This window comes from Anolis sagrei, chromosome 12 (assembly GCF_037176765.1).
Source record: "Anolis sagrei isolate rAnoSag1 chromosome 12, rAnoSag1.mat, whole genome shotgun sequence".
In the NCBI taxonomy this organism is placed as follows: domain Eukaryota; kingdom Metazoa; phylum Chordata; class Lepidosauria; order Squamata; family Dactyloidae; genus Anolis; species Anolis sagrei.
The window spans coordinates 11,884,088-11,911,593 of record NC_090032.1 but is presented as its reverse complement, the minus strand read 5'-3'; the positions used below and the strand labels follow the sequence as shown (position 1 = coordinate 11,911,593).

Here is a 27,506-nt window from a genome sequence, read left to right as displayed (position 1 = left end):
TGACAGATCTACTTGTCATTCCAATATAAAGAAGGTCACATGGGCATAAAATACAATATATAGCATTTTCTGAAGAACAGGTAGTAAATCATTTAAGAGTATAGTCATCTTCATGGTTGGGTGTGTGAATTGTTGAGTCTTCAAGGATTGAGAGCAACATTCACAGTGTCCACAGTAAGTATGTCCTCTAAGACTAGGTAGACTTTTTATGGTAGGTTTAGTGAGATCTGATCTAATCAACATGTGTGTAGTCTTTCTCACTGGAATACATGTCATTATCACTGAATGTTTTGGTTTGGGTGCCCTTTTGGCATATCCATTATGTTGTTTGTTATCACCCATTTGAGGATTTTATTTATTTATTTATTTATTTATTTATTTATTATTTAAACTTATATGCCGCCACTCCCCTGGGGCTCGGAGCGGCTTACAAGAATAGCTAAAATCTAACAAAGTTTAAAAGCAATTTAAAACAATTTAAAAACAACAGTATCAAACATTAAAAGCCTGTCGGAACAGGTATGTCTTACATGCCCTGCGGAAAGCGGGTAAGTCCCGCAGGGCACGAACTTCAGGTGGCAGAGTATTCCAGAGTGATGGTGCCACTGCTGTAAAGGCTCTGCGTCTGGTTGCCGTTAGACGCAAGGTCTTGACACTGGGGACTTCCAACAAATCTTGGTCCTCAGAACGGAGGGATCTCTGGGGTTGGTAGGGGGTGAGACGATCCCTCAGGTACATTGGCCCCAGACCATGCAAGGCCTTAAAGGTGAGTACCATCACTTTGAAAGTGATCCGGTGCTCAATTGGTAACCAATGCAGCTGTAGTAAGATTGGTGTTATGTGGCATCTCATCGGAATTCCCGCAAGAAGCCGAGCAGCTGCGTTTTGTACCAACTTGAGCTTCCGAATCACCGACAGAGGAAGGCCAAAGTAGAGGGCGTTATGGTGAACCACCCACTTTTATAAAGAAGACAAAATCCTGAAGAAGGTGAAGTCCCCTGAAACAAGGCAACCTCAACCCAGGGATCCTTGTCGCATTATAATTTGGATAATATTTTGAACTGGACAGCAATTTGAACTATATGGACTTTATTTGGACTGTATTTTGAAGACAGTTTATTTTCTCAAGGACTACGAGGTAACCAAGTAGCACTCAGACTTGCAATTTCTTTGTGTGGTTTATATGCAGTGCATTTACACAGTTTATGTTAACATAGTTCTGTTTGTTGTGTAGACAGAGTTGACGAGAGTAGGAAAGGGTTAAGGGAGAGGCAGTGGGCAGGATCAATGGAGAGAGAAAGGAACACTGGGATGTCTCTGTGGTGCAGGAAAGATGTAAAATCTAGGATGAAATTGTCCCTGGTTGAAAGCATTCCTTGGTTGCTTGACTGTTACCTTCATCATTGCACTCCGAGCCACAGCAGAGCTTCCTGGCCGCTCCGCATCCAATGCCGCCCAAAGGACGTCGGCCGTCACAGCATTGCGGTTGAAGAGGATTGAAGGCGCAATGAAGGAATATCCCTTTTGAAAAAAGGCGCAAGGATCAGCATCTCAATGGCTTCAATTCAAAAAATGCCCTCTCCGTAATTTAGAACACCAAAGCGATGAGAAAGGAAACTCTGGGGTGCATCTATGCTGCAGGATGACTCCACTTTAACTGCCTTGGTTCAATGCTATGGAATCATGGGGGATGTAGTTTGACAAGGCCTTGAGCCTTCTCTGCCACAGAATGCTGGTACCTCATTAGGAAGAACTTGCTGACTGTGAGAGCCGTTCAGCAGTGGAACTCTCTGCCCGTAGTGTGGTGGAGGCTCCTTCTTTGGAAGCTTAAAAACAGAGGCTGTTGGGGGTGCGTGGAATGGAATTTTCCTGCTTCTTGGCAGAATGGAGTTGGACTGGATGGGCCATGAGGTCTCTTCCAACTCTATGATTCTATGAAACTATAAATCCCATGGCTCAATATGAAACAATTAGAGGTGACACTCCTCAAAGAGGAGTTCCTGAAGCCAAACATTAGAGGTGACACTCTGAAGCCACTTCCCCTTTTGCTTTGGCTCAGCACTACAATGACCTTGTCGAAAGCTTTTACAGCCGGAATCACTGGGTTGCTGTGAGTTTTCCAAGCTGTCAGGCCATGTTCCAGAAGCATTTCCTCCTGACATTTCGCCCACATCTATGGCAGGCATCCTCAGAGGTTGTGAGTCTATTGGAAACTAAGCAAGTGAGGTTTATGTATCTGTGAATAATGTCCAGGATGGGAAAAAAAAACTTGTCTGCTTGAGGCAAGTGTGAATATTGCAATTGGCAATGTTGATTAGTATTTAATGGCCTTGCAGCTTCAAAGCCTGGCTGATTACTGCCTGAGGGAATCCTTTCTTGGGGGGTGTTAGGTGGCCCCGATTGATTTTTGTCTGGAATTCCCCTGTTTTTTAGTGTTGCTCTTTATTTACTGTCCTAATTTTAGAGGTTTTTTTAATACTGGTAGCCAGATTAAATAAAGAGCAATATTCAAAACCCCACTTGCCTATTTCCAACAGACCCTTCAACCTCTGAGGATGCCTGCCATAGATGTGAGCGAAACATCAGGAGAGAATGCTTCTGGAACATAACCAGACAACCCGAAAAACTCACAGCAACCCAACTACGATGACTGTATGACTCAAATCTAATTCACACCTGAATTTGGGCAAGGCAATTTAACCAAAAAAGGTGAGCATTCACCTGGAAGACACGGTCAAGGCTGGGAGGGGTCCCAGCGGGGGAATAGATGGGCTCCAAGCTGGTGAACTCCTCTGCGAAATTCCGGACGTCCAGCTCGCTCCGGATGAGGGGCTTGAAGGGCGGCCGCATGCGGCGGTCAGCCAGCTCTGTCCAGTCCAGACCCTGGGGAGACGACACCAAAGTCAAGGGGTTACTAAATGTCTTGGCTCTTTTCCACAAAATTCTAGCAGTTGTAGGGTTTTTGGAGTTTTGTTTTTGGAAGGGGCTATAGCAGGTATGGGCAAACCCAGGACTTGGTCTCTTTTCTCAGGCCCTCCTCTCTCTCCTTCCTTCATTCTCTCTTTCATTCTCTTCCCTCCCTCCCTTTCTATCCTTCCCTTCCACTCTTTCTCACTCCCCGCTTCCTTCCCTTCCACATTTTTGTCCTTCCTTCCTTTCCTCTCTCCCTCTTTCTCCTTCCCATCCCTTTCTCCCTCCATTCTTTTCCAACCTTTTGTCCTTCCATTCTTCTCCTTCCTTCCTTCCTTCCTTCTTCCTTCCTTCCTTCCTTCCTTCCTTCCCCCCCTTTTGTCCTTCTCTCTTTCCCTTCCTTTTGTCTTTCCTTCATATCCTCTTTCCCTCCCTATTTCTCTTTCCACCCTTCCCTTCCTCCCTTTTGTCCCTGTTTCCCTCTTTTTTCCTTTCTTCTTCCTTTCCCTTTTGTCTTTCCTTCCTCCTCTCTTTCCTTCCTTCTTACCTCCCACTCTCTCTCTTTCTCCTTTCATCCTTCCCTTCCACCCTTTTGTCCTTCCTTCCCTCTTTCCTCCGTATTTCTCCTTCCCCTTTGTATTTCCTTTCCTTTTGCCTTTCCTTCCTCCTTCCCTTCCCATCCTTTTAATCCTCCTTTCTTTTTCCTTCCTCCTTCCCTTTCTATCCTTCCCTTCCACCCTTTCATCCTTCTTTCCTTCCCTTTTGTCATTCTTTCCTTCCTTTCCTCTCCCTTTCTCCTCCCTCCCTCCCATCCCTCTTTCTCCCTCCATTCTTTTCCAACCTTTTGTCCTTCCATTCTTCTCCTTCCTTCCTTCCCTTCCACCTTTTTGTCCTTCTCTCTTTCCCTTCCTTTTGTCTTTCCTTCATATCCTCTTTCCTTCCTCCTTCCCTCCCTCTTTCTCTTTCCACCCTTCCCTTCCTCCCTTTTGTCCCTCTTTCCCTCTTTTTTCCTTTCTTCTTCCTTTTCCTTTTGTCTTTCCTTCCTTCTCCCTTTTCTTTATCCCTTCCTTCACTTCCATCCTTTTATCCTTCTCTCCCTTTTGTCTTTCCTTCCTCCTCTCTTTCCTTCCTTCTTACCTCCCACCCTTCTCTCTCTCTTTCTCCTTTCATCCTTCCCTTCCACCCTTTTGTCCTTCCTTCCCTCTTTCCTCCCTATTTCTCCTTCCCCTTTGTCTTTCCTTTCCTTTTGCCTTTCCTTCCTCCTTCGCTTCCTTATTCTATCCTTTTAATCCTCCTTTCTTTTTCCTTCCTCCTTCCCTTTCTATCCTCCCCTTCCACCCTTTCATCCTTCTTTCCTTCCCTTTTGTCATTCTTTCCTTCCTTCCCTCTCTCCCTCTTTCTCCTTCCATTCTTCCCTTCCTCCCTTTTGTCCTTCCTCCCATTTTGCTCCCTGGAAATAACTTGCTCCTATTCTTATCTCTACCCTCTGTCAGCTCCAGCTCCTCATGGGGGACATGAGAGAAGCCTCCCACAAAGATGATAAAAGCATCAAAATCATCCGGGCGTCCCCTGGGCAACGTCCTTGCAGACAGCCAATTCTCTCACACCAGAAGCGACTTGCAGTTTCTCAAGTCGCTCCTGACACGACAAAAAAAAAATTCTTATCACATTCGAGTTTTTTAACATTTTATCCTGCACATGTGGCCTGCCCACTGTCACTGTGATTGTGTTTATTGTAATGTTATTTTGTTACTGTATTCATGTTTTTTTTTTCTTTTTTAATGTAATTTTAATGCTGTTGCTTGTTGCTTATGTTTTGGTTTTATCTTGCTGAGATATGTGTCTGGGCTTGGCTTCATGTAAGTCGCCCCGAGTCCCCATTGGGGAGATGGTGGCGAGGTATAAATAAAGTTGTTGTTTTTATTATTATCATTATTATTATTATTATTATTATTATTATTATTAAAGTAAGGTAAAGGTAGTCCCCTGACATTAAGTCCAGTCATGTCTGACTCTGGGGTGTGGTGCTCATCTCCATTTCTAAGCCGAAGAGCCAGCGTTGTCCATAGACACCTCCAAGGTCATGTGGCTGGCATGACTGCATGGAGCGCCGTTACCTATTGATCTACTCACATTTGCATGTTTTCGAACTGCTAGGTTGGCAGAAGCTAGGGCTGACAGCGGAAGCTCACGCCGCTCCCCGGAATCGAACCTGCGACCTTTCGATCAACAAGCTCAGCAGCTCAGTGCTTTAACCCACTGCGCCACCGGGGGCTCCGATTATTATTATTATTATTATTATTATTATTATTATTATATACGGTTCCGGCCCAGTGTATCTGTCCGAACGGATCTCCCTCTACGTCCCACCCTAAGATCTTCTGGGGAGGTCCTGCTCTCGACCCCGCCTCTATCACAGGTGAGATTGGCGGGGATGGGGAGCAGGGCCTTCTCGGTGGTGGCCCCCCCGCCTATGGAATTCTCTCCCCGGGGAAATCAACTACGCTCCTTTCTTTCAGGAAAAAACTAAAAACATAGATCTGGGACCAGGCATTTGGACAAGCGGGTAAATAAAGAAGAACTCCATTGATGGCTAGGAAATGACTAACGGATTGGTTATGTGGAACTCTGGAAACGAAACGCTGATTATAAGAATGACTTTTATATGATGTTTTTATATGATGTTTATACAATGTCTTAGGTACCAGTGCTGATGTTTTATTGTGATAACCGTTTTAATTACATTTTGTATATTGTTCTTTTATATTTTTGTATACTATGTATTATTATGTATAGGCATCGAATTCTGCCTTTTTTTGTAAGCCGCCCTGAGTCCCCCTCCGGGGGTTGAGAAGGGCGGGGTAAAAGCACCAGTAATAAAATAAATAAATAAATAAATAAATTATTATTATTATTATTATTATTATTATTATTATTATTATCCTTCTTTCAAAAGCACCAGTAATAAAATAAATAAATAAATTATTATTATTATTATTATTATTATTATTATTATTATTATCCTTCTTTCAAAAGCACCAGTAATAAAATAAATAAATAAATTATTATTATTATTATTATTATTATTATTATCCTTCTTTCTTTCCTTCCTCCTTTCCTTCCTTCCTTCCATCACCGGGAAGCCAGGCCTCTTAGCAGGTAGTGCTAGCATGTGGCCCCCAAGTTAGAAAGTTTGCCCAGACCTGGGCTATAGACTTGGGAAGAATCAAGCCTAGAACCCGATTGATTTCTTGCAGGATCAGCAGCAGCTAAACCACTTTTTAAACAGAGCAACATGGAAGTGCGTGCAAAGGCTGGGGAGTAGTCCAGCAGGTAGGGTCGTGAAGGGAGAAATCCCACAAGCACCTTTCCTCCTCCCTACTTGAAAAGTACTAGATAATAATAATAATAATAATAATTATTATTATTATTATTATTATTCCGTAATAATACACCTTTCCGTATCACCAACCAAAAGGAAACCCGACCTCACCCTGAAGAAGGGGTGCTCTTTGATCTCCTGTGCGCCAGTGGGCCCCGACCCCAAGCGCTTCTTAGGGTCCTTGCAGAGCAGCTTCTGAAGCAGGTCACGAGCCACTGGACCGATGACTGAAGGGAAGGGAGGGTTGCATTTCAGGATGCGCCTGGAACCCAAAACAGAGAATGCGTTGTTCGATCAGGCCTCCCCATCACGCCAATCCCCTTTTCTTAGGCTGCAAATCGACTTCAGAAAGGCAGATTGGTCTAGATTCTCAGCAATGTTAGATGACAAGATCATATTGGGGGCCCCAATTCCTGAGGAATGCGAGTGCTTTATCGAAATAGTGAAAACCTGCTCACAGGCTTCTATACCGAGAGGCTGAGGACACACTACCTTCACAGTGATTGTAGGTGAACTATAAATCCTAGCAACTACAACTCCCAAATATCTATTTTCCTCAAACTCTACCAATGTTCACATTTGGGCATCTTGAGTATTCGTGACAAGTTTGGTCCAGATCCATCATTGCTTGAGTCCACAGTACTCTCTGGATGTTGGTGAACTACAACGCCAAAACTCAAGGTCAATGCCCACCAAACCCTTCCAGTATTTTCTGCTGGTCATGGGGGTTCTGTGTGACAAGTTTGGTTCAATTTCACCAATGGTGGAGTTCAGAATACTCTTTAATTGTAGGTGAACTATAAATCTACAATTCCCAAATGACAAACTCATTCCCCCCTCCAATGGTAGGCACTGAATTTGGGAGTTGTAGTTCACCTACATCTAGAGAGCACTGTGGACTCAAACAATGATGGATCTGGACCAAACTTGGCACAAGCACTCAATACGTCCAAATATGAACACAGATGGAGTTTGGGGAAAATAGACCTTGACATTTGGGAGTTGTAGTCACTTTGATTCACAGTTCACCTGCAAAGAGCATGCTGAACCCCACGAATGACAGAATTGAGGCAAACTTCCCACACAGAACCCCCATGACCAACAGAAAATACTTAAGGCCATCCAGTCCAACTCCCTTCATCAGGGCAAGAAAACGTAATCAAAGCCCTCCTGACAAAGAGCCATCCAGCCATAGATAGAGATAGATATATATGATTCACACACACACAGATATAGTATAGATTTGAAAGGGACCCTTAAAGAAGGACAATTATATGTTGCATGTTCCAGAGTAGGGAAACCAGACAATCTTCACATCAACACTGACAAAGAAACAACAAGAAGTACTGTTTACACACAAGCATAAAGGAATTACATACTGTATATACTCGAGTATAAACCTAGTTTTTCAGCCCCCTTTTTAGGCTGAAAAAGCTCCCCTCAACTTATACTAGAGTCAAGGTTATTTATTCTTTTACTCTGTTATTAGTATTATTACATTTATTATTTTACTCTATTATTATTATATTTACATTATTTTGCTCTATTATTATTCTATTTATTATTTTGCTCGATTATTATTATTATTATTATTATTACATTTGCAGTATTTTACCCTATTATTATTACATTTATTATTTAATATATTTATTATTACTATTATTATTATCATTACTACATTTACAGTATTTTAACCTATTATTATTACATTTATTATTTTAATCTATTTATTATATTACTATTATTATTACATTTACAGTACTTTACCCTATTATTACTACATTTATTATTTTACTCTATTATTACTGTTTACATTATTTTACTCCATTATTTTTATATTTATTATTTTAATAATAAGTATATTTACATTGAAGGAAGTTAGAATAATGGTTTAATAAGAGTTGGACAATCTTATCTTAAATCACAGTTTTATATAAATATTCAGAAACATTTAGCCTATTGATGCCTCAATTAATGTAATTTTATTGGTATCTATTTTTATTTTGAAATTGAGCCATACTCAATTTCATATACGGCTTATACTCGAGTCAATACGTTTTCCCAGCTTTTTGTGATAAAATTAGGTGCCTCGGCTTATATTTGGGTCATAGAATCATAGAATCAAAGAGTTGGAAGAGACCTCATGGGCCATCCAGTCCAACCCCATTCTGCCAAGAAGCAGGAATATTGCATTCAAATCACCCCTGACAGATGGCCATCCAGCCTCTGCTTAAAAGCCTCCAAAGAAGGAGCCTCCACCACACTCCGGGGCAGAGAGTTCCACTGCTGAACAGCTCTCACAGTCAGGAAGTTCTTCCTAATGTTCAGATGGAATCTCCTCTCTTGTAGTTTGAAGCCATTGTTCCGCGTCCTAGTCTCCAAGGAAGCAGAAAACAAGCTTGCTCCCTCCTCCCTGTGGCTTCCTCTCACATATTTATACATGGCTATCATATCTCCTCTCAGCCTTCTCTTCTTCAGGCTAAACATGCCCAGCTCCCCAAGCCGCTCCTCATAGGGCTTGTTCTCCAGACCCTTGATCATTTTAGTCGCCCTCCTCTGGACACATCCCAGCTTGTCAATATCTCTCTTGAATTGTGGTGCCCAGAATTGGACACAATATTCCAGATGTGGTCTAACCAAAGCAGAATAGAGGGGTAGCATTACTTCCTTAGATCTAGACACTAGGCTCCTATTGATGCAGGCCAAAATCCCATTGGCTTTTTTTGCCGCCACATCACATTCCTGGCTCATGTTTAACTTGTTGTCCACGAGGACTCCAAGATCTTTTTCACACGTACTGCTCTCGAGCCAGGCATCCCCCATTCTGTATCTTTGCATTTCATTTTTTCTGCCAAAGTGGAGTATCTTGCATTTGTCACTGTTGAACTTCATTTTGTTAGTTTTGGCCCATCTCTCTAATCTGTCAAGATCGTTTTGAATCCTGCTCCTGTCCTCTGGACTATTGGCTATCCCTCCCAATTTGGTGTCGTCTGCAAACTTGATGATCATGCCTTCTAGCCCTTCATCTAAGTCATTAATAAAGATGTTGAACAGGACTGGGCCCAGGACGGAACCCTGTGGCACTCCACTTGTCACTTCTTTCCAAGATGAAGAGGAAGCATTAGTGGCTTATACTTGTGTATATACGGTATATTAGAAACAAATAATAATAATAATAATAATAATAATAATAATAATCTATATTTAATACCCTGCCACCATCTCCCCACTGGGGACTCGGGACAGCTTACATGAGGCCAAGCCCAACAGCATATTACAATAAAGTAAAACCAAAACACAATAACAACACAATAAAATACATACAACATATGAGTACAAAGATGATAAAGCAAAATCATACACACTAAAATAAAATAACATTACATAACAATGAGCGTGCCAACACTCTCTCATTACTTTATTTTCCAAATCAACAGACTGGGCCACAGCGACACGTGGCAGGGGACAGCTAGTATTTAAATATCTGAAAGAATGTCACATTGAGGATGAGGCAAGACTGTTGCTCTGGAGACTAGGACGCAATGGAGCAACTGATTCAAGCTGCAGGAAAAATAAGATTCCACCTAAACATTAGGAACAGCTTCCTGATGGTAAGAGCAGATTGACAGTGGAGTATTAAGTCTGCGGGTTCCCCAGTCAGTGAAGTCCTGCCCTCTTCTTTAACCCTGTTTCAAAATCCCACCATACCTCATCCCCCCCAAAGGACTCACAGTCCCCTCACCTTGATACCTCCGCCTGGGAGTTCTTTTCCCCTTCCAACGTGAAAGGCGAGGCACCTGTCAGCAGCTCAAACATCAGGATTCCCAAGCTCCACCAGTCCACTGACTGCCGGGGGAAACCAAAACAAACGCAAATTCTTAAAAATGGTTGACATGTCTCCACCGGTCATGAATTATTAGCATTCTGTCCTCAACAACATTCCCTCCTGCACATCAAGTCTTGGAACATGGGTTTGGCCATGTTTCAGAAGCATTCTCTCCTGAAGTTTTGCCCACATCTATGGCAGACATCTTCAGAGGTGGTGAGGTCTGTTGGAATCTAGGCAAGTGGGGACAGAGGGGAGCAGAAGACATTTCCATCTTGTCTTTACTAATAATATAATAATGTAATACAATATAATACTAGTAATAATAATACAATGTTATAATTATAATTATATATTTACATTACATGTAATATTACTAATAGTGCAATATAGTAATATATAATACTGATATTGTACTATGCTAATATATTGTATGAAAATATATATTGTAAGCCGCTCTGAGTCCCCTTCGGGGTGAGAAGGGCGGTATATAAATGCCGCAAATAAATAAATAAATAAGTGAGGTTTATATATCTGTGGAATAATGTCCAGTGTGGGAGAAAAAACTCTTGTCTGTTGGAGGCAGACAAGAGTTGCTATTGGCCACCTTTATTAGCATTAAATGGCCTTGCAGCTTCAAAGGCTGGCTGCTTCCTGCTTGGGGGATCCTTTATTGGGTGGTGTTAACGAACCCTGATTGTTTCCTGTCTGGAATTCCCTTGTTTTCTGAATGTTGCTCTTTATTTATTGTCCTTCCCGCCGGAGCGGTAACTATTGATCTACTCACATTTGCATGTTTTCGAACTGCTAGAGTGGCAGAAGCTGGGGCTAGCGGTGGGAGCTCCCCCTGCCCCCCCGGATTCGAACCTGCAATCTTTTGATCAGCAACTCAGCTGATTTTAGAGGTTTTTTAAAATACCGGTAGCCCGATTTTGTTCATTTTCATGGTTTCCTCCTTTCTGTTGAAACTGTCCACATGCTTGTGGGTTTCAGTGGCTTCTCTATGTCGTCTGGCATGGTGATTGTCAGAGTGGTCCAGCATTTCTCTGTTCTCAAATTCACTCCTGCTTCAAACAGACAAGAGTTCTTTCTCCCACCCTGGACATTCCAGAGATATATAAACCTCACTTGCCTAGTTTCCAACAGACCTCACAGATGTGGTGAAATGTCAGGAGAAAATGCTTCTGGAACATGGCCAGACAGCCTGGAAAACTCACAGCAACCCAGTGATTACGACCATGAAAACCTTTGACAATACAGCTCAAAAGAAGTACAACAAGAAGAAGAACAAGAACAACAATAACATCATATATGCATCCCTAGCTCCAATCCCAAACCCACACCTTACCTTGCCATGACCGCTCTTGCTCCGGACAATCTCTGGAGCCATGTATTCAATGGTGCCACAGAAGGAGAAGGTCCGTTCTTTCTGTGATAAGGGTTATTTTGAGGGGGAAGGAGAAAGAAATAGGCTTGAACCCAAACTTTCAATCAGTCTGTAGAAGCAGTGGGACTGTGGATCCATAATCAGCAATTGTTGACTCCGCATCCAACAACTGATTCAGTCTATTTACCAATTGGAGGACTTAAATCAGAAACGACACCTGCCTCTCGAGTTGCCAAAGTGTAATCCAGTTCGGGCCCCGCCTATCTCCGCAATCGCATCTCCTTCTACGAACCAGCACGAGCTCTAAGATCTTCCGGGGAGGCCCTTCTCTCGGTCCCACTACTGTTGGTGGGAACGAGAGAGAGGGCCTTCTCAGTGGTGGCCCCCCGCCTCTTGAACTCCCTTCCAAGGGAAATAAGACAGGCCCAATTCCTACCCTCCTTTCATAAGAGCTTGAAAACCTGGTGGTTTCAACAAGCCTTTGAAAATGACCAGTTCTAACTCAGCCCTACACCTTGTCGAATACGGCCTTATTCTTCCTACCAATTACCCAGATCATTTCCTCTCATTGGTCCCAGAATGAACAGCCACAGACCCGTACCTAATATTATTGTTGCCTACACTTAATTCCTGGGCCCCCTAGAATTTTTGGGCTTGCACAAATCTTGGCCCGGCCTTTTAATTTTTTTAGTTGCCTTGAACAGGCAGGATTACTTTTAATATAGGTGTGTTATGGCGACAATTTTTATGCTTATATTTTGTTTGTTAATCTTATGGTTATGTTGTTTTTTACTTTGTATGTTTTGTGATGTTACCTGGGAACCACTCTGAGTCCCCTTGGAGAGATGGGGCGGTATATAATTAAAGTTGTTGTTATTATTATTATTATTATTAGGGGTTTTTTTGTTGTTTTGTCAGGAGTGACTTGAGAAACTGCAAGTCGCTTCTGGTGTGAGAGAATTGGCCGTCTGCAAGGACGTTGCCCGGGGGACGCCCGGATTATTTGATGTTTTTATCATCCTTGTGGGAGGCTTCTCTCATAAGGAGCTGGAGTTGGTAGAGGGAGCTCATCCGCCTCTCCCCGGATTCGAACCTGTGACCTGTCGGTCTTCAGTCCTGCCGGCACAGGGGTTTAACCCACCGGGGGCTCCATTATTACGGTTAAAGGTAAGGGTTTTCCCTGACATTAAGTCTAGTTGTGTCCAACTCTGGGGGTGGGTGATCATCTCCATTTCTAAGCTGAAGAGCTTAGGTCATGTGGCCAGCATGATTGCATGCATAGCTGTTACCTTTCCGCCGGAGTGGTAACTATTGATCTACTCACATTTGCATGTTTTCAAACTGCTAGGGTGGCAGAAGCTGGGGCTAGCAGCAGGAACTCACCCTGCCCCCCGGATTCGAACCTGCAACTCAGCTGTTCAACCCACTGCATGACCGGGAGCTCCGTTCTACCTTAAACAACAGCTTAATAACCAGGTGATAAGGCATTCTCCAAGCCATTAAAAGTTAACAAGGCTGTTAAAGGGACAAGAATTGGGTCAGTTGGTCAGCTATATTCAGACAAAATGCTACATCAGATTTTGGTGCCCTTTAGTCAAACATACATATGCTCACGGATTGCTTACTCCTTCACAATCAGTAATTACGCCATATAAAGAGCCTTGCTTAAGCACTAAACTGAACCCTGGCTTATGGATCATCAAACAGGCCTAGATGTGGAAACCATCTTCAGATCTTGCCTTCAAACTGTGGCAAATTAGAGGAGTGTCAACCTAGGAGCCTCAACTCATAGAAGCATGGAGACTCAGAATTCAAGGGAGCCCGACAGGCCATAGATCACCTCCCGATGGTCACAAGCAGGCTTCCCAACAAAGGGTCACAAAGGATCCCAACCTGATCCACCATCCCAACCTGACCAATGGCTTAGCACCCATCAATTTCCCGAGGAGCCAGACTCACATCTTCAGTCACAAATTCCTTGCTTAGCCCGAAGTCGGTGAGCACCACGTGGCCCTCGCTATCCAGCAAGATGTTCTCCAGCTTCACATCGCGGTAGATGATCCCAAGCTTGGGGCAAGAAAAAGGGCACATTTCTGAGTTTTAGGTGAGATTCGGCCGTTTCCTTTTTTCTCCCGCTCCCTCAATCTCACAGCCCCTCCACTCAGTGTTTTGACTTCGTATCTCACCCTCCCTGTTCACATCTGCCTTATTATGGTTGCCTTCAAAAGGCTGTTGACACCATGGGCAGAGAATCCATGGATACAGAGGACCAACACTCTCTCGCTCTCTTTATACACCCACACACACAGTGGATGGTACTCTTTAGTTTCGACCCAATTTGGATCCCCAAATACTATAATAATAATAATTAACAATTAATAATTATTAATCCTTTTCATGTTGCCCTCCAGATACTGGAGCAATTAATAATTAATTATTATTATTAACCCTAATAATAATTAATAATAATAATTCTATTTTTTACCTGCCTTTCCTCGTGTTTTGAGACAGGTTACAGCAGGGGTCCACAAACTTTTTAAACAGAGGGCCAGAACACAGTCCCTCAAACTCTTGGAGGGCCGGATTATAATTTGAAAAAACATGAATGAATTGCTATGCACACTGCACATATCTTATTTGTAGTGCAAAAACCACTTTAAAATAATACAATAATTAAAATAAAGAACAATTTTAATAAATATAAGCTTATTAGTATTTCAATGGGAAGTGCAGGCCTGCTTTTGGCTGATGAGATAGGATTGTTGTTGTTGTGTGCTTTCAAGTCGTTTCAGACTTAGGTTGACCCTGAGCAAGGGCCGGGTAAATGACCTTGGAGGGCCACATCCGGCCCCCGGGCATTAGTTAGAGGACCCCTGCGTTACAGCATAATTTAAACACACATTGTAAAAATTCTGTGAATACACAAATTTAAATATATTTCTATAAATGGTACAAATTTAAAAGGTATTTCTATAAAATACATATGAAAAACAGAGACTAAACACAAGACGTGAGTTTAAAATTCATGCTTATTGAACAACGACTCCCATTTCTTCTGAGTATGTGGACTGGGGATAACAGGAATGGCTGCGCAACAACACTTGTGGCTCTGACATTGGTGAAAACTTAAAAGAGCATTTTAACATGAGACATCATATCCACAAGCTTTGCATCTAAATCCAAACCCCGCTCTCCTGACTAAATAGAACCAGCGGCAGCCTTCCAGATGTTCCTGTATCCCAACACCCATTTGCTCCAGTCTCTGGGGGGCTACATGAAATGGATTTGGCCCATGGGTCTTGAGTTTGACACATGTGATTGAGCTGATCCCTTTAACAGCAGATTCTGGGGCTTGAAGCTATTTTGCAAGGATTTTGCTCTCTCAACGTTCCTGCCCTAGGAGTACACCCCGCCCCCCTTGTACAAAGGTTTATTTCCCAGTCTCTCTATGAGTTCTCCCTTACAAATAGTTCTGCCCCTTTATTTCACCTTGAGTTTTTAAATCATTTTATGTACATGCAGCCTGCTCATTGTCATTATGTTTGGTTTAAGTTTTTTTTAATGTTTTGTGTTTATTGTTTATATCCTTATATGTTTTATACTTTAATGTTGTTTATTTTATTGCAATTTGTATCTCATTGTATTGTAATTTGTTGTTTGGGCTTGGCCTCATGTAAGCCGCTCTGAGTCCCCATTGGGGAGATGGTGGCGGGGTATAAATAAAGATGATGATGATTATTATGACTAGCTGTACCCGCCACGCGTTGCTGTGGCCAACCTTCCCTCCCTCTTTCTCTCCTTCCTTTCCTCTTTTTCTTTCCCTTCCTATTTATCTTCTTCTTTCTTTCATCTCCACCTGTTTCTTTCCTCCCTTGTTTGCTCTTTGGTTACATCCTTCCTTCCCTGTATTTTTCCTTTCACTTTATTTCCTTCTCTCCTTTCTTGCTTCTCTACCTTTCTTTCTTTCCTTCCTTCTTTCCCTCCCTCCTTCTCTCTTTCCCTTTCCCGCCTTCATTCCTTCCCTCTTTCCCTCCTCTCGTTACTTCTTGACTGTCCCTTCCAACTCTATTCTGTAAGTCTATTTAATTTGGATTATGTAGTAATAGTAACATATTATATAGTAATCTATATAACAATATATAAAATATTGTATTTATATCTTACATAGAAAGAAGGAAAGGAAGAAGGGACAGGAAGGAAGGAGGGGAGAAGGAAAGGAAGGGGAAGGAAGGAAGAAAAGGAAAGAAAGGGTGGAAAGAAGGGAAGGGAGTGAGGGAGAGGGGTGATTTGAGTGCAATATTCCTGCTTCTTGGCAGGGGGTTGGACTGGATGGCCCATGAGGTCTCTTCCAACTCTTTGATTCTATGATTCTATGAGAGGAGTGGAGTGTGGCAGAGGCAGCTACCTAATTGGGGGGTGGGGGGCGTTAAACGTGTGCTCGAGTTGCCAGAGACAGCCGAGCAGATTACAGAGGGAGGAAGAAAGAGTTGGTGAAGAAGGGACCAGTCTCTCTCCCCTCTTCTCTCCCTCCCTCCTGCCTGCTGCTTCTACCGGGCCATCTTGGAGGAAGAGGAGGTGACGAAAGGGAGGTGGGACAGCCAAGAGGAAAAAGGCTGCTGCTTCTGCTGGCAAAGGAGGGACTTGAGGAGCCCATCCACCGTCCTCCTCCTCCTTTTCCTCACTCCCATGGTGCCCACTCTCGCTTGTGTGTGCGTGTGTGTGGCCATGCACGTGCATCTGGCTTCTAAGGCTTGAATGGCCGACTGTTTCCCCGCAAGGAGGAGGAGGGGGCGTGGCCATGGGTCTCTTTGTAGACATGCAGTTTCTCCTTTGTGGACATGCAGTTCAGAAGCCCTTTCTGCTTTTTGTTTTTGTGGTTTTTTTGAGTGGAGAACATACATTGGGTTGTTAAGTGTATCGTGTCCAAATTTGGTGCCAATTGCCCCAGTGGTTTTTGAGTTCTGTGAATACCACAAACGAACATTACATTTTTATTTATATAGATTATTATTATTATATGATGGTTGGCTCACCAAGAAGCCATGAGTCCTCCCTATACTGCAGCTACAGTAGAGTCTTGCTTATCCGACCATTGCTTATCCGACATTCCGTCTTATCCGACGCCCCTTTTCCCTCCAGCATTTTTCCTTCAATTAAAGGAGCGCTCCCCTACTTTCTCTCCATTCCCAATAAGTGAAAAAGGCAAGACAAAGAGGAGCGGAAGAGGGAGGAAAGCCACTCTAGCCCCGAAGTGTTGCCTTGCCTTAACCCTTTGAGTCCCTGTTGTTAGTATTCTCGGTGTCTAGCGCTGCGTTGGACGGGTAACAGTAGGAGGCTCCGTATTATCTGATATTTTCCTTTACCTGATGTTCTGCTGGCCCGTTTATGTCGGATAAGCGACTCTACTGTACTTTCTTTGGGAAAATAAGATTACACAGCTTCCTCCTATCCCAACCCTCACCTTGTGCAGATGTTCAAGGGCCAGGATGATCTCTCCACTATAAAACTTCACCTCATCCTCAGAGAAGTGGTCCCGCTGGTACAAGTGGGTGAAGAGTTCCCCACCGCTCACATAGTCTAGAAATGAAAGGGATAGAGAGTTAGATTAAGAGGTCTGTTTGGACACATTCCCAGGTTTCTTCCCCAATCCAACACTTATTTGTTTATTTATTTATTTACTTCGCTTATATACTGCAATTCTCAGCCTAACGGCGACTCATTGCGGTGTACAACATAGAAAACAGGTGCAAGATACAACATGGCCACGGTAGTACACGCTCTGGTCACATCCCGCCTGGACTACTGCAACGCTCTCTACGTGGGGCTGCCCTTGAAGACGGCCCGGAAGCTCCAGCTAGTCCAGCGCTCGGCAGCCATGTTACTAACGGGAGCGGGACGCAGGGAGCACACAACGCCCTTGCTGTACCAGCTCCACTGGCTGCCGATTTGCTACCGGGTCTAATTCAAGGTGCTGGTGTTGGCCTACAAAGCCCTAAACGGTTCCGGCCCAAAATACCTGTCTGACCGCATCTTGGCCTATGAGCCCACGAGGACTTTGAGATCGTCTGGGGAGGCCCTTCTCTCGATCCCGCCCGCCTCTCAGGCACGCCTGGCGGGAGCTAGGGATAGGGCCTTCTCGGTGGTGGCCCCCCGGCTGTGGAACACCCTCCCTGTGGACATCAGAGTGGCGCCCTCCCTCATGACGTTCCGCAAGAGACTAAAGACGTGGTTCTTTGAGAAGGCGTTTGTGTAAGTGCTGCAACAATTGGCAATGACGATTAGAACGGAACATGGATAATGAGATTCGGATTGTGATTCAACGATGAGACGTGGCGAATGATTTAGTGTAACTGTATTATTGATATTGCTGTTGTTTATTGTTGATGTGTAATTGCTTTGCTGAAATTGTACCTGGTTTTATATGTTGTACACCGCCGTGAGTCGCCCTAGGGCTGAGAAGGGCGGTCTACAAATGTAGTAAATAAATAAATAAATAATAAAGTAAAATAATCCACAGTACATCCTTATCAAAACATCACATCAAAAACATCAACATTACTACAAGCCATTCCGAGTCGTCTCATCGTCAAATTCACAATCCAATACCATTTCCTGTTGTTCCATTCCTATGGTCAAGTTACCAGTCATTGCACTTCTATTCAAATGCCTTCTTAAACAACCAGGTCTTTAGCTTCCTGCGGAAAATCAACAGGGAGGGGGCTAGCCTGATGTCTACGGGAAGGGTGTTCCACAGCCGAGGAGCCACCACTCTGCACCACTTGCAGAGTTTATGGCTTTTCATCGAAATGAGACTTAGAATCATAGAATCTTAGAGTTGGAAGAGACCTTGTGGGCCATCCCGTCCAACCCCATTCTGTCAAGAAGCAGGAAAATCACATTCAAAGCACCCCTGGTCATCCCAGCCTCTGTTTAAAAGCCTCCAAAGAAGGAGCCTCCGCCACAATCTGGGCCAGAGAGTTCCCATAGTCAGGAAGGTCTTCCCAATACTCTGTTCTGAAGATGTTTAAGACTGCAATGCAACATCCATCACTCATGCTGGCAGGGGTTACATTATGACCCTATCTACACTGCCATGGACTAATTTGGACTAATCAATGCATAATATAATGCATTTAACAGCATTGAACTAGATTATATAAAGGAACACTGTCATGTATTATACAGCATTGTAAATAGGGCCCGAGAGACCAACAGCATCTGAAAAACCATCTTTAGTTTATTCCAAGGTGAAAGAGTGTTTCCTTGTCCAACATGGTGTCTTTTTTCTGCATTAAGGTTGCATTAAAGTTCTATAATGTCAACAGTGTTATATAATGCCAACAGTGTTCACTTTTTAAGACTTCTCAAAGTTTCAGGTCCTCCAATTACACAGAAAATCTCAGAAACATGCCATTGTGTCCCAACATCATTCTACTGATTGCATATGAAATATGAAATATTTATTTACTCTATTTATATCCCGCCTTTCTGTACCATGAAGGGGACTCAAGGCGACTATTTGATGCCTTTAGACAACAGACATTACACTGTAGATTTTATGTGTTTCCTCCACCACAGGCATCCCAGTGTTTATGACAGATAGACAGATAGATAGATAGATAGATAGATAGATAGATAGATAGATAGAGAGAGATACGTTTTATTGATTGGCCTATTGGCCATATCAAAACATTTAACACATAACACATTTAACACATAACACATTTAACACATAGTCATGCAACATACAATGCTCGGTATAAGAGAGGTTAAAATAAACAAACTGTTGGCAGATCCCGTTAGGTCAAATATCTGTGTCACCTCCACAGTTTACCCCAATTGATTCTAAATGTGCAATTCTCAGCTGTGTTGCTTTGAATAGAAAAAGGGCTGTTTTGTGTGTTATTTTAGGATTCTGGCCGGCCAACAAAAATGAGGTTTTAATATATGGGTCCCAGTGTGTTTTTTGAATAATGTATGGTCCAAGGCAATGGTCTCTCTCTTTCTTATACAGCTCACAGTTGAACAGAACATGTGTGATATCCTCCACCTCTGATGCTCCGCAAATACAAACTCGTTCGTTGTATGGGACCCGATTAAACCTTCCGTGCTTGACCATTGAATCCAGCTGCTCAAAACGAGCTCTGGTAAATACCCTCCTAAGGTTTTTTTGGCATATTTATGTGTTTATGACTCTCTCCATTGGTGTTGAACTTGCATGACCCCGCCCATAGCCTCTCCCATAATAATAATAATAATAATAATCATCATCATCATCATCATCAACATCATCATCATTATTTATATCCTGCCGCCATCTCCCCGAAGGGACTCGGGATGGCTTATAAAGGCACTCCAGGGTGCACATATAACATACAACATGTTAAAACAGTACGTAAGTATCAAACAAGTCACATAAAATTATAACAACAACCCCTGTCAACACATATAACATGAAATCAAAATAATACCATTTTAAAAACAACAGTAGATAAAACTAGCTGCTATCAATTCACAAATGCCAAGTGTCAACTTCAAATGGGCCCATTCAGCCTAAAGTAAAGGGTAAGGGTTTTCCCTAAAACATTAAGTCCCGTCATGTCTGACTCGGGGCGGGGGGTGCTCATCTCCATTTCCAAGCAGAAGAGCTGGCATTGTCTGTAGACACCTCCAAGATCATGCAAGGAGTACCGTTACCTTCCCGACGGAGCAGTACCTATTGATCTACTCACATTTGCATGTTTTAGAACTGCTAGGTTGGCAGAAGCTAAGGAGGAAGTTCCACAGCCAAGGGGCCACCACTGAGAAGGCCCTGTCTCTCGTTCCCACCAGACACACCTGCAAAGGGACTGAGAGCTGGGCCTCCCCCAATTATCTTAATCTCCTAGGTGATTCATAGGAGGAGATACGTTTGGACAGATAAGCTGGGAGCTCATGCCACTACCTGGATTTGAACCTGTAGCCTTTTGATCAGCAAATTAACCCACTGCGCCTATTCAAGGTCAAAAGCCTGTTTGAACATCCATGTTTTCAGGTTGGAATTGAAGGATTGAAGTGTGGGGGCTAACCTAATCTCTTTTGGGAGGATATTCCAGATCCAAGGTGCTACCACCGACGAGACCCTCTCTCTCGTCCCCACCAACCCGCTTGAGACAGAGATGAGACTGAGAGGAGAGCCTCCCCGGCAGATCTTAAAGTTTGTGACAGTTCAGAAAAGAAGATGCGGTCTCAAAGATAGGTTGGACCCGAAGCCTACAACAACCCAAAGATGATGATATTATTATTATTAATATTATTATTATTATTATTATTATTATTATTATTATTATTGAATCTTGGAGCTGGAAGAGATCACATGGGCCACCCACTTCTGCCATGCAGGGAAAGCACAATCAAAGCCCTCCTGACAGAAGGTCATCCATACTCTGTCTGTGTCTGCCTTTCCTCCAATTCTCCTTCCTATCCCTTCCATGCCATACCTAGGATGAGGTGGAGCTTGGAGTCGGTTTGGAAGGCGTAGTGGAGTGTCACCAGGAAGGGTGACTGGCGCACATGCTCCAGCACCGTCCGCTCCGTGCGTGTGTGCTCCGTGGTCTTAGCCTTGGCCACAATGGCCGCCTTCCGCAGTACCTTCATGGCGTAGAGCTTGTTGGCATCATGGCCGCTGAGCTTCCGCACCAGGAACACTTTTCCATAGGCTAGGATGGAGAAAACAGATATACCATATATACTTGAGTATAAGCCGACCTGAATATAAGCTGAGGTACCTAATTTTACCATAAAAAAATTGAAAAAACATATAGACTCGAGTATAAGCCGAGGGTGGGAAATGCATCCGCTACTGGAAAATTTCAAAATAAAAATAGATTACCAATAAAATTGCATTAATTGAGGCATCAGTAGCGTAAATGTTTTTGAATATTTACATAAAACTGTAATTTAAGATAAGACTGCCCAACTCTGATTAAACCATTATTCTAACCTTCTTCAGTGTAAATGTGCTTCTGTGTCCTTCCAATAAGAATCTAAAACAGGGGTCCTCAAACTTTTTAAACAGAGAGCCAGGTCACAGTCCCTCAAACTGTTGGAGGGCCGGATTATAATTTGAAAAAAGCATGAATGAATTGTGCACACTGCACATATCTTATTTGTAGTGCAAAAAACACTTTAAAACAATACAATAATTAAAAATAAGAACAATTTTAACAAATATAAATTTATTAGTATTTCAATGGGAAGTGTGGGCCTGCTTTTGGCTGATGAGATAGGATTGTTGTTGTTCTGTGCTTTCAAGTCGTTACAAACTTAGATTGACCCTGAGTGAGGGCCGGGTAAATGACCTTGGAGGGCCGCATTCGGCCCCCGGGCCTTAGTTTAAGGACCCCTGGTCTAAAATAATAAATGTAATAATAACAGTAATAATAGAATAAAATAATAAATGTAATAATAACAATAATAATAAAGTTAAATTATAAATTTAATAATAATAGAGTAAAATAATACATGTAATAATAATAATAATAGAGTAAAATAATAAATAACCTTGACTCAAGTATAAGCCGGGGGGGGGGGTGTTTCTCAACCTTAAAAAAGGGCTGCAAAATGAGGCTTATACTTGAGTATATACAGTATATATATATGTGTGTGTGCGTGTGTTTGTATTAATATATGTGTATGTATTCATCTGCAGAGTCCCATCGCATTGCTCTTTGTTACCCTTTGCCCTTCTACTTCCCATGTTTGTAGCCCTTTGGCCCCTTTCTAAATGAAGGCTGCGCAAGGTATTGATTTATTCCACCTTACATTGATTTCATTAGCCACCTCGGGCATAAAAAACAACAAAAGATTAATTATCTCCTTTGTTGCTATAGTTATTTTTGCTGTGAGAGATCCGTTTTCTGCCTCTTGTGTCAAAGGTTTAGGAGAAATTGGAGTACCATTCGCTGCTCTGCTGTTCAGGCAGCAAACTCTCCCGGCACCATCCCAGAATGTATTTATCTCAAACTTTTATTAAATAAAAGGAGAAAACCCAAAATCCTTATTCAAACCAATCAAAATTCAAATCAAAATCAAAATTGACAAGCTGGAATGTGTCCAGAGGAGGGCGACTAAAATGATCAAGGGTCTGGAGAACAAGCCCTATGAGGAGCAGCTTAGGGAACTGGGCATGTTTAGCCTGAAGAAGAGAAGGCTGAGAGGAGATATGATAGCCATGTATAAATATGTGAGAGGAAGCCACAGGGAGGAGGGAGCAAGCTTGTTTTCTGCTTCCTTGGAGACTAGGACGCAATGGAACAATGGCTTCAAACTACAAGAGAGGAGATTCCATCTGAACATGAGGAAGAACTTCCTGACTGTGAGAGCCGTTCAGCAGTGGAACTCTCTGCCCCGGAGTGTGGTGGAGGCTCCTTCTTTGGAAGCTTTTAAGCAGAGACTGGATGGCCATTTGTCAGGGGTGATTTGAATGCAATATTCCTGCTTCTTGGCAGGGGGTTGGACTGGATGGCCCATGAGGTCTCTTCCAACTCTATGATTCTATGATTCTATGAAATACTGCAAAGAGAGAATGACAGCTTTCATGTTAAGCAAAGCATCATCAGGCTGGAATGGGCAACTTGGAAGTCCCTGAACAGACTAAAAAGTGGAATGGGAAGATCAAAAGACAACATGGCAAAATGGCACTACCTAGAAGAACCCTCCACCTTGTGCGACTGTGGAGCAGAACAGCTGTATGCTTGTCCACAATATCCTGCCTCATGTACAGAGGAAGAATTGTTTGAGGCGAGAGACAATGTTTATTTCAGAATAAATGTTGCACATGAAACAAAATTTATGGACATGGAACCACCCGAAAACAAAGGTGTCACAATCTCAAATAATCCAGGTGGAGAATTGAGGATTTGGGAGAATTTCGAAGGACTGCTTAACCAGCATTGTGTAGCCATATTCCCAATTTCATCTCCACATTCTGATAATTTAGTCCAAATATTAAACTGCTGTGAATTTTCATTTTAGTCTGTTGGTTAGATGTTGGAAGTTCTGTTCGTTACCACACTTTGACATGTTGGGGTTTTGCTTCCTAACCTGTGTATTTGATTGCATATGGCTGTTGCATTGGACATTTATTCATTTATTATTTCAAACATTTGTACCCCGTCCTTCTCAACCCCCGTCCTTCTCAACCCCCAGATGCCAACACATACAAAAACACAGTATAACACGACATTGCACATGGTGCTAGAAATATTTCAAAAAATTATTTTTAATCCTTGTGCCCTCAGCTTACCTCCGGTGCCCAAGACTTTGAGCAGTTCGAAGTTCTCCATTCCAACTTTCTCCTCATGGCCAGTCAAGTTTGCTGTTAAGGAACAAGGCAAAATTATATGGTTAAATGAGGAAGAGAAACGACAACAGACAATCATCCAGGACTTGCCAGCTAAACAATCCAGTTGGCACTACACGCTTAAAGCCAGTGCAAAAAACATCCCATAATTCTCTTTATGTCTGCTCTCATTGAAGCCCTGCTAAATTCATTGGGACATATTCCCAGGAAAGAAGACACAGATTTATTATTATTATCTCGCGGGGACGAGAGATAGGGCCTTCTCGGTGGTGGCCCCTCGGCTGTGGAACGCCCTCCCTGTAGAGATCAGACAGGCGCCCTCCCTTATGGCATTCCGCAGGAGTCTAAAGACATGGTTATTTGAGAAGGCGTTTGACTAAGTGCTACAACTATTGGTAATGACGATCGAAACGGAATATGGATAACGAGTCTGGTTTATGATTCTACAATGAGACGGCGCGGATGATTTAGTGTAATGGTATTATTGATTGTTATGTTGATTTGTTGTGATATTGTCTATTGTAAACTGTTTTTATATGTTGTACACCGCCGTGAGTCGCCCTAGGGCTGAGAACGGCGGTCAACAAATGAAGTAAATAAATAAATAAATAAATAAATAATTATTATTATTATTATTATTATTTGTTACCCATCCCTCATTAATGCTCAAGAAGGGGCACAACAGGGTTTTTTTTGTTGTGTCAGGAGTGACCTGAGAAACTGTAAGTTGCTTCTGGTGTGAGAGAATTGGCCATCTGCAAGGACGTTGCTCGGGGGACGCCCGGATTTGATATTTTATCATCCTTGTGGGAGGCTTCTCTCATGTCCCCGTATGGGGAGCTGGAGCTAACTGGTTGTTCCAGTGTGACTTCCCAGAATAAGGAATCTCCAAGCATTTTGTCCCCAACGCACTTTATCAGAGATTTAGGATATCTGCATACCCATCCCTCTCCAAACACCCACCCTTTCTCCTGGTCATGCCCAGCACTTTTTAATTTTAATTTTAATTATTACATTTGGCCCTGCCATAGTTTTTAATTGTGTCATTGTGTGTTGTTAATGTTATTGCTTTGTTTTCAATTTATTTTGCTGTATTATTGTTGTTGTTTTATTGACACATAGACACATTAAAACCCAACACATACACAGACTAAAAAAAAGCCAATGGGATTTTGGCCTGCATCAATAGGAGCCTAGTGTCTAGATCTAGGGAAGTCATGCTCCCCATGCTCTATTCTGCTTTGGTTAGACCACATCTGGAATATTGTGTCCAATTCTGGGCACCACAATTCAAGAGAGATATTGACAAGCTGGAATGTGTCCAGAGGAGGGCGACTAAAATGATCAAGGGTCTGGAGAACAAGCCCTATGAGGAGCGGCTTAGGGAACTGGGCATGTTTAGCCTGAAGAAGAGAAGGCTGAGAGGAGATATGATAGCTATGTATAAATATGTGAGAGGAAGCCACAGGGAGGAGGGAGCAAGCTTGTTTTCTGCTTCCTTGGAGACTAGGATGCGGAACAATGGCTTCAAACTACAAGAGAGGAGATTCCATCTGAACATGAGGAAGAACTGTGAGAGCTGTTCAGCAGTGGAACTCTCTGCCCCGGAGTGGAAGCTTTTAAACAGAGGCTGGATGGCCATCTGTCAGGGATGATTTGAATGCAATATTCATGCTTCTTGGCAAGGGGTTGGACTGGATGGCTCTTTGATTCTATGATTCTAAGACTTTTTCAGCCTAAAACAAGGGTTTGAAAAACTAGGCTTATACTTGAGTATATACAGTATATAAAAAAATTCTGATTCGTACAATGGGTTTTATTAAGTTTTTTAAAAAGGAAGTTATGCTGCCTCACCCTGTATATTGAGAAGGGCAAAAACTGGCCCTGGAGGGCCAAAATTTGCCCATGTCTGATGAAAACCATAACAATAGACACATTAAAACCCAACACATACACAAACTAAAAACACACCTAAACACCCATGGGGTTGTCACAAGTCAACAGGCAAACACAGACATGTGCTTTTCATCTCAAGAACAGAGAAGCATCCCGAGCTCTGAGGATGACCTGGGAAGGAATCCCAGTGGAGCACTGCAGCGCATCCAAGTACCTGGGAGTCACTCTGGACCATGCTCTTACCTACAAGAAGCACTGCCTGAACATCAAGCAAAAAATGGGTGCTAGAAACAATATCATGACTGGCACAACCTGGGGATCACAACCAGATACAGTGAAGACATCTGCCCTTGTGCTGTGCTACTCTGCTGCTGAGTACGCATGCCCAGTGTGGAACACATCTCACCACACTAAAACAGTGGATGTGGCTCTTAATGAGACATGCCGCATTATCACGGGGTGTCTGCGCCCTACACCACTGGAGAAATTACACTGCTTAGCCGGTATTGCACCACCTGACATCCGCCGGGAAGTAGCAGCCAATAGTGAAAGGACCAAGGCAGAGTCATCTCCAGCTCATCCCGTTTGGGTATCAGCCAGGACGTCAACGACTTAAATCTAGAAATAGTTTTCTAAGATCTACAGAGACACTTGCTGGAACACCTCAGCAAGTGAGAGTCCAAAAGTGGCAGGCTCAAACCCAGAACCTCAACCAATGGCTGATACCAAATGAGACTCCCCCCTGGGCACACAGAAGACTGGGCGACTTGGAAGGCACTGAACAGACTGCACTCTGGCACCACGAGATGCAGAGCCAATCTTGAGAAATGGGGCTACAAAGTGGAATCCATGACATGCGAGTGTGGAGAGGAGCAAACCACTGACCACCTTCTGCAATGCAACCTGAGCCCTGCCACATGCACCATGGAGGACCTCCTTGCGGCAACACCAGAGGCACTCCAAGTGGCCAGACACTGGTCAAAGGACATTTCATCAACTACCAAATCACAAATTTTGTATTTTGTCTGTTTGTTTGCTTTGTTCTGTTAGAAATATAATATAATGGACTGGTTGCTCTGACACGACAAATAAATAAGGGGTGATTTGAATGCAATATTCCTGCTTCTTGGCAGAATGGGGTTGGACTGGATGGCCCATGAGGTCTCTTCCAACTCTTTGATTCTATGATTCGTACAATGGGTTTTATTTTTTTTAAAAAGGAAGTGATGCTGCCTCACCCTGTATATTGAGAAGGGGGCAAAAGCTGGCCCTGGAGGGCCAAAATTTGCCCATGCCTGATGAAAACCATAACAATAGACACATTAAAACCCAACACATACACAGACTAAAAACACATGTAAACACAGGTTGTCACAAGCTGAAAGCACAGGTATGCAGTCTGGGAGTTCTCCTAGATTCATCGCTGAGCCTGGAACCCCAGGTCTCAGCGGTGGTCAGGGGAGCATTTGCACAATTAAAACTTGTGCGCCAGCTGCGTCCGTACCTTGGGGGGGGCTGACTTGGCCACGGTAATACACGCTTTGGTTACATCCCGCTTAGACTACTGCAACGCTCTCTACGTGGGGTTGCCTTTGAAGACTGCCTGGAAGCTGCAGCAAGTCCAACGCTCGGCAGCCAGATTACTAACGGGTGCTGGGTACAGGGAGCACACCACTCCGCTGTTACGCCAGCTCCACTGGCTGCCAATTAGCTTCCGAGCACAATTCAAAGTGCTGGTGTTGACCTATAAAGCCCTAAACGA

At 43.1% G+C, this 27,506-nt stretch overlaps 1 protein-coding gene across 1 annotated transcript in view; it reads right to left on the bottom strand.

Annotated features, from left to right (window-relative positions):
- RPS6KA4 (ribosomal protein S6 kinase A4) overlaps positions 1-27,506 on the bottom strand; it is a 50,854-nt gene that overhangs the window by 19,738 nt on the left and 3,610 nt on the right. The window contains exons 2-10 of the mRNA XM_067472434.1: positions 23,792-23,863; positions 20,985-21,203; positions 16,967-17,082; positions 13,465-13,572; positions 11,467-11,547; positions 10,035-10,138; positions 6,404-6,554; positions 2,722-2,883; positions 1,396-1,521 (exon numbers count right to left, since the gene is read on the bottom strand). Coding sequence (XP_067328535.1) covers positions 1,396-1,521; positions 2,722-2,883; positions 6,404-6,554; positions 10,035-10,138; positions 11,467-11,547; positions 13,465-13,572; positions 16,967-17,082; positions 20,985-21,203; positions 23,792-23,863 — 1,139 coding nt within the window. The remainder of the gene's footprint in view (positions 1-1,395; positions 1,522-2,721; positions 2,884-6,403; positions 6,555-10,034; positions 10,139-11,466; positions 11,548-13,464; positions 13,573-16,966; positions 17,083-20,984; positions 21,204-23,791; positions 23,864-27,506) is intronic.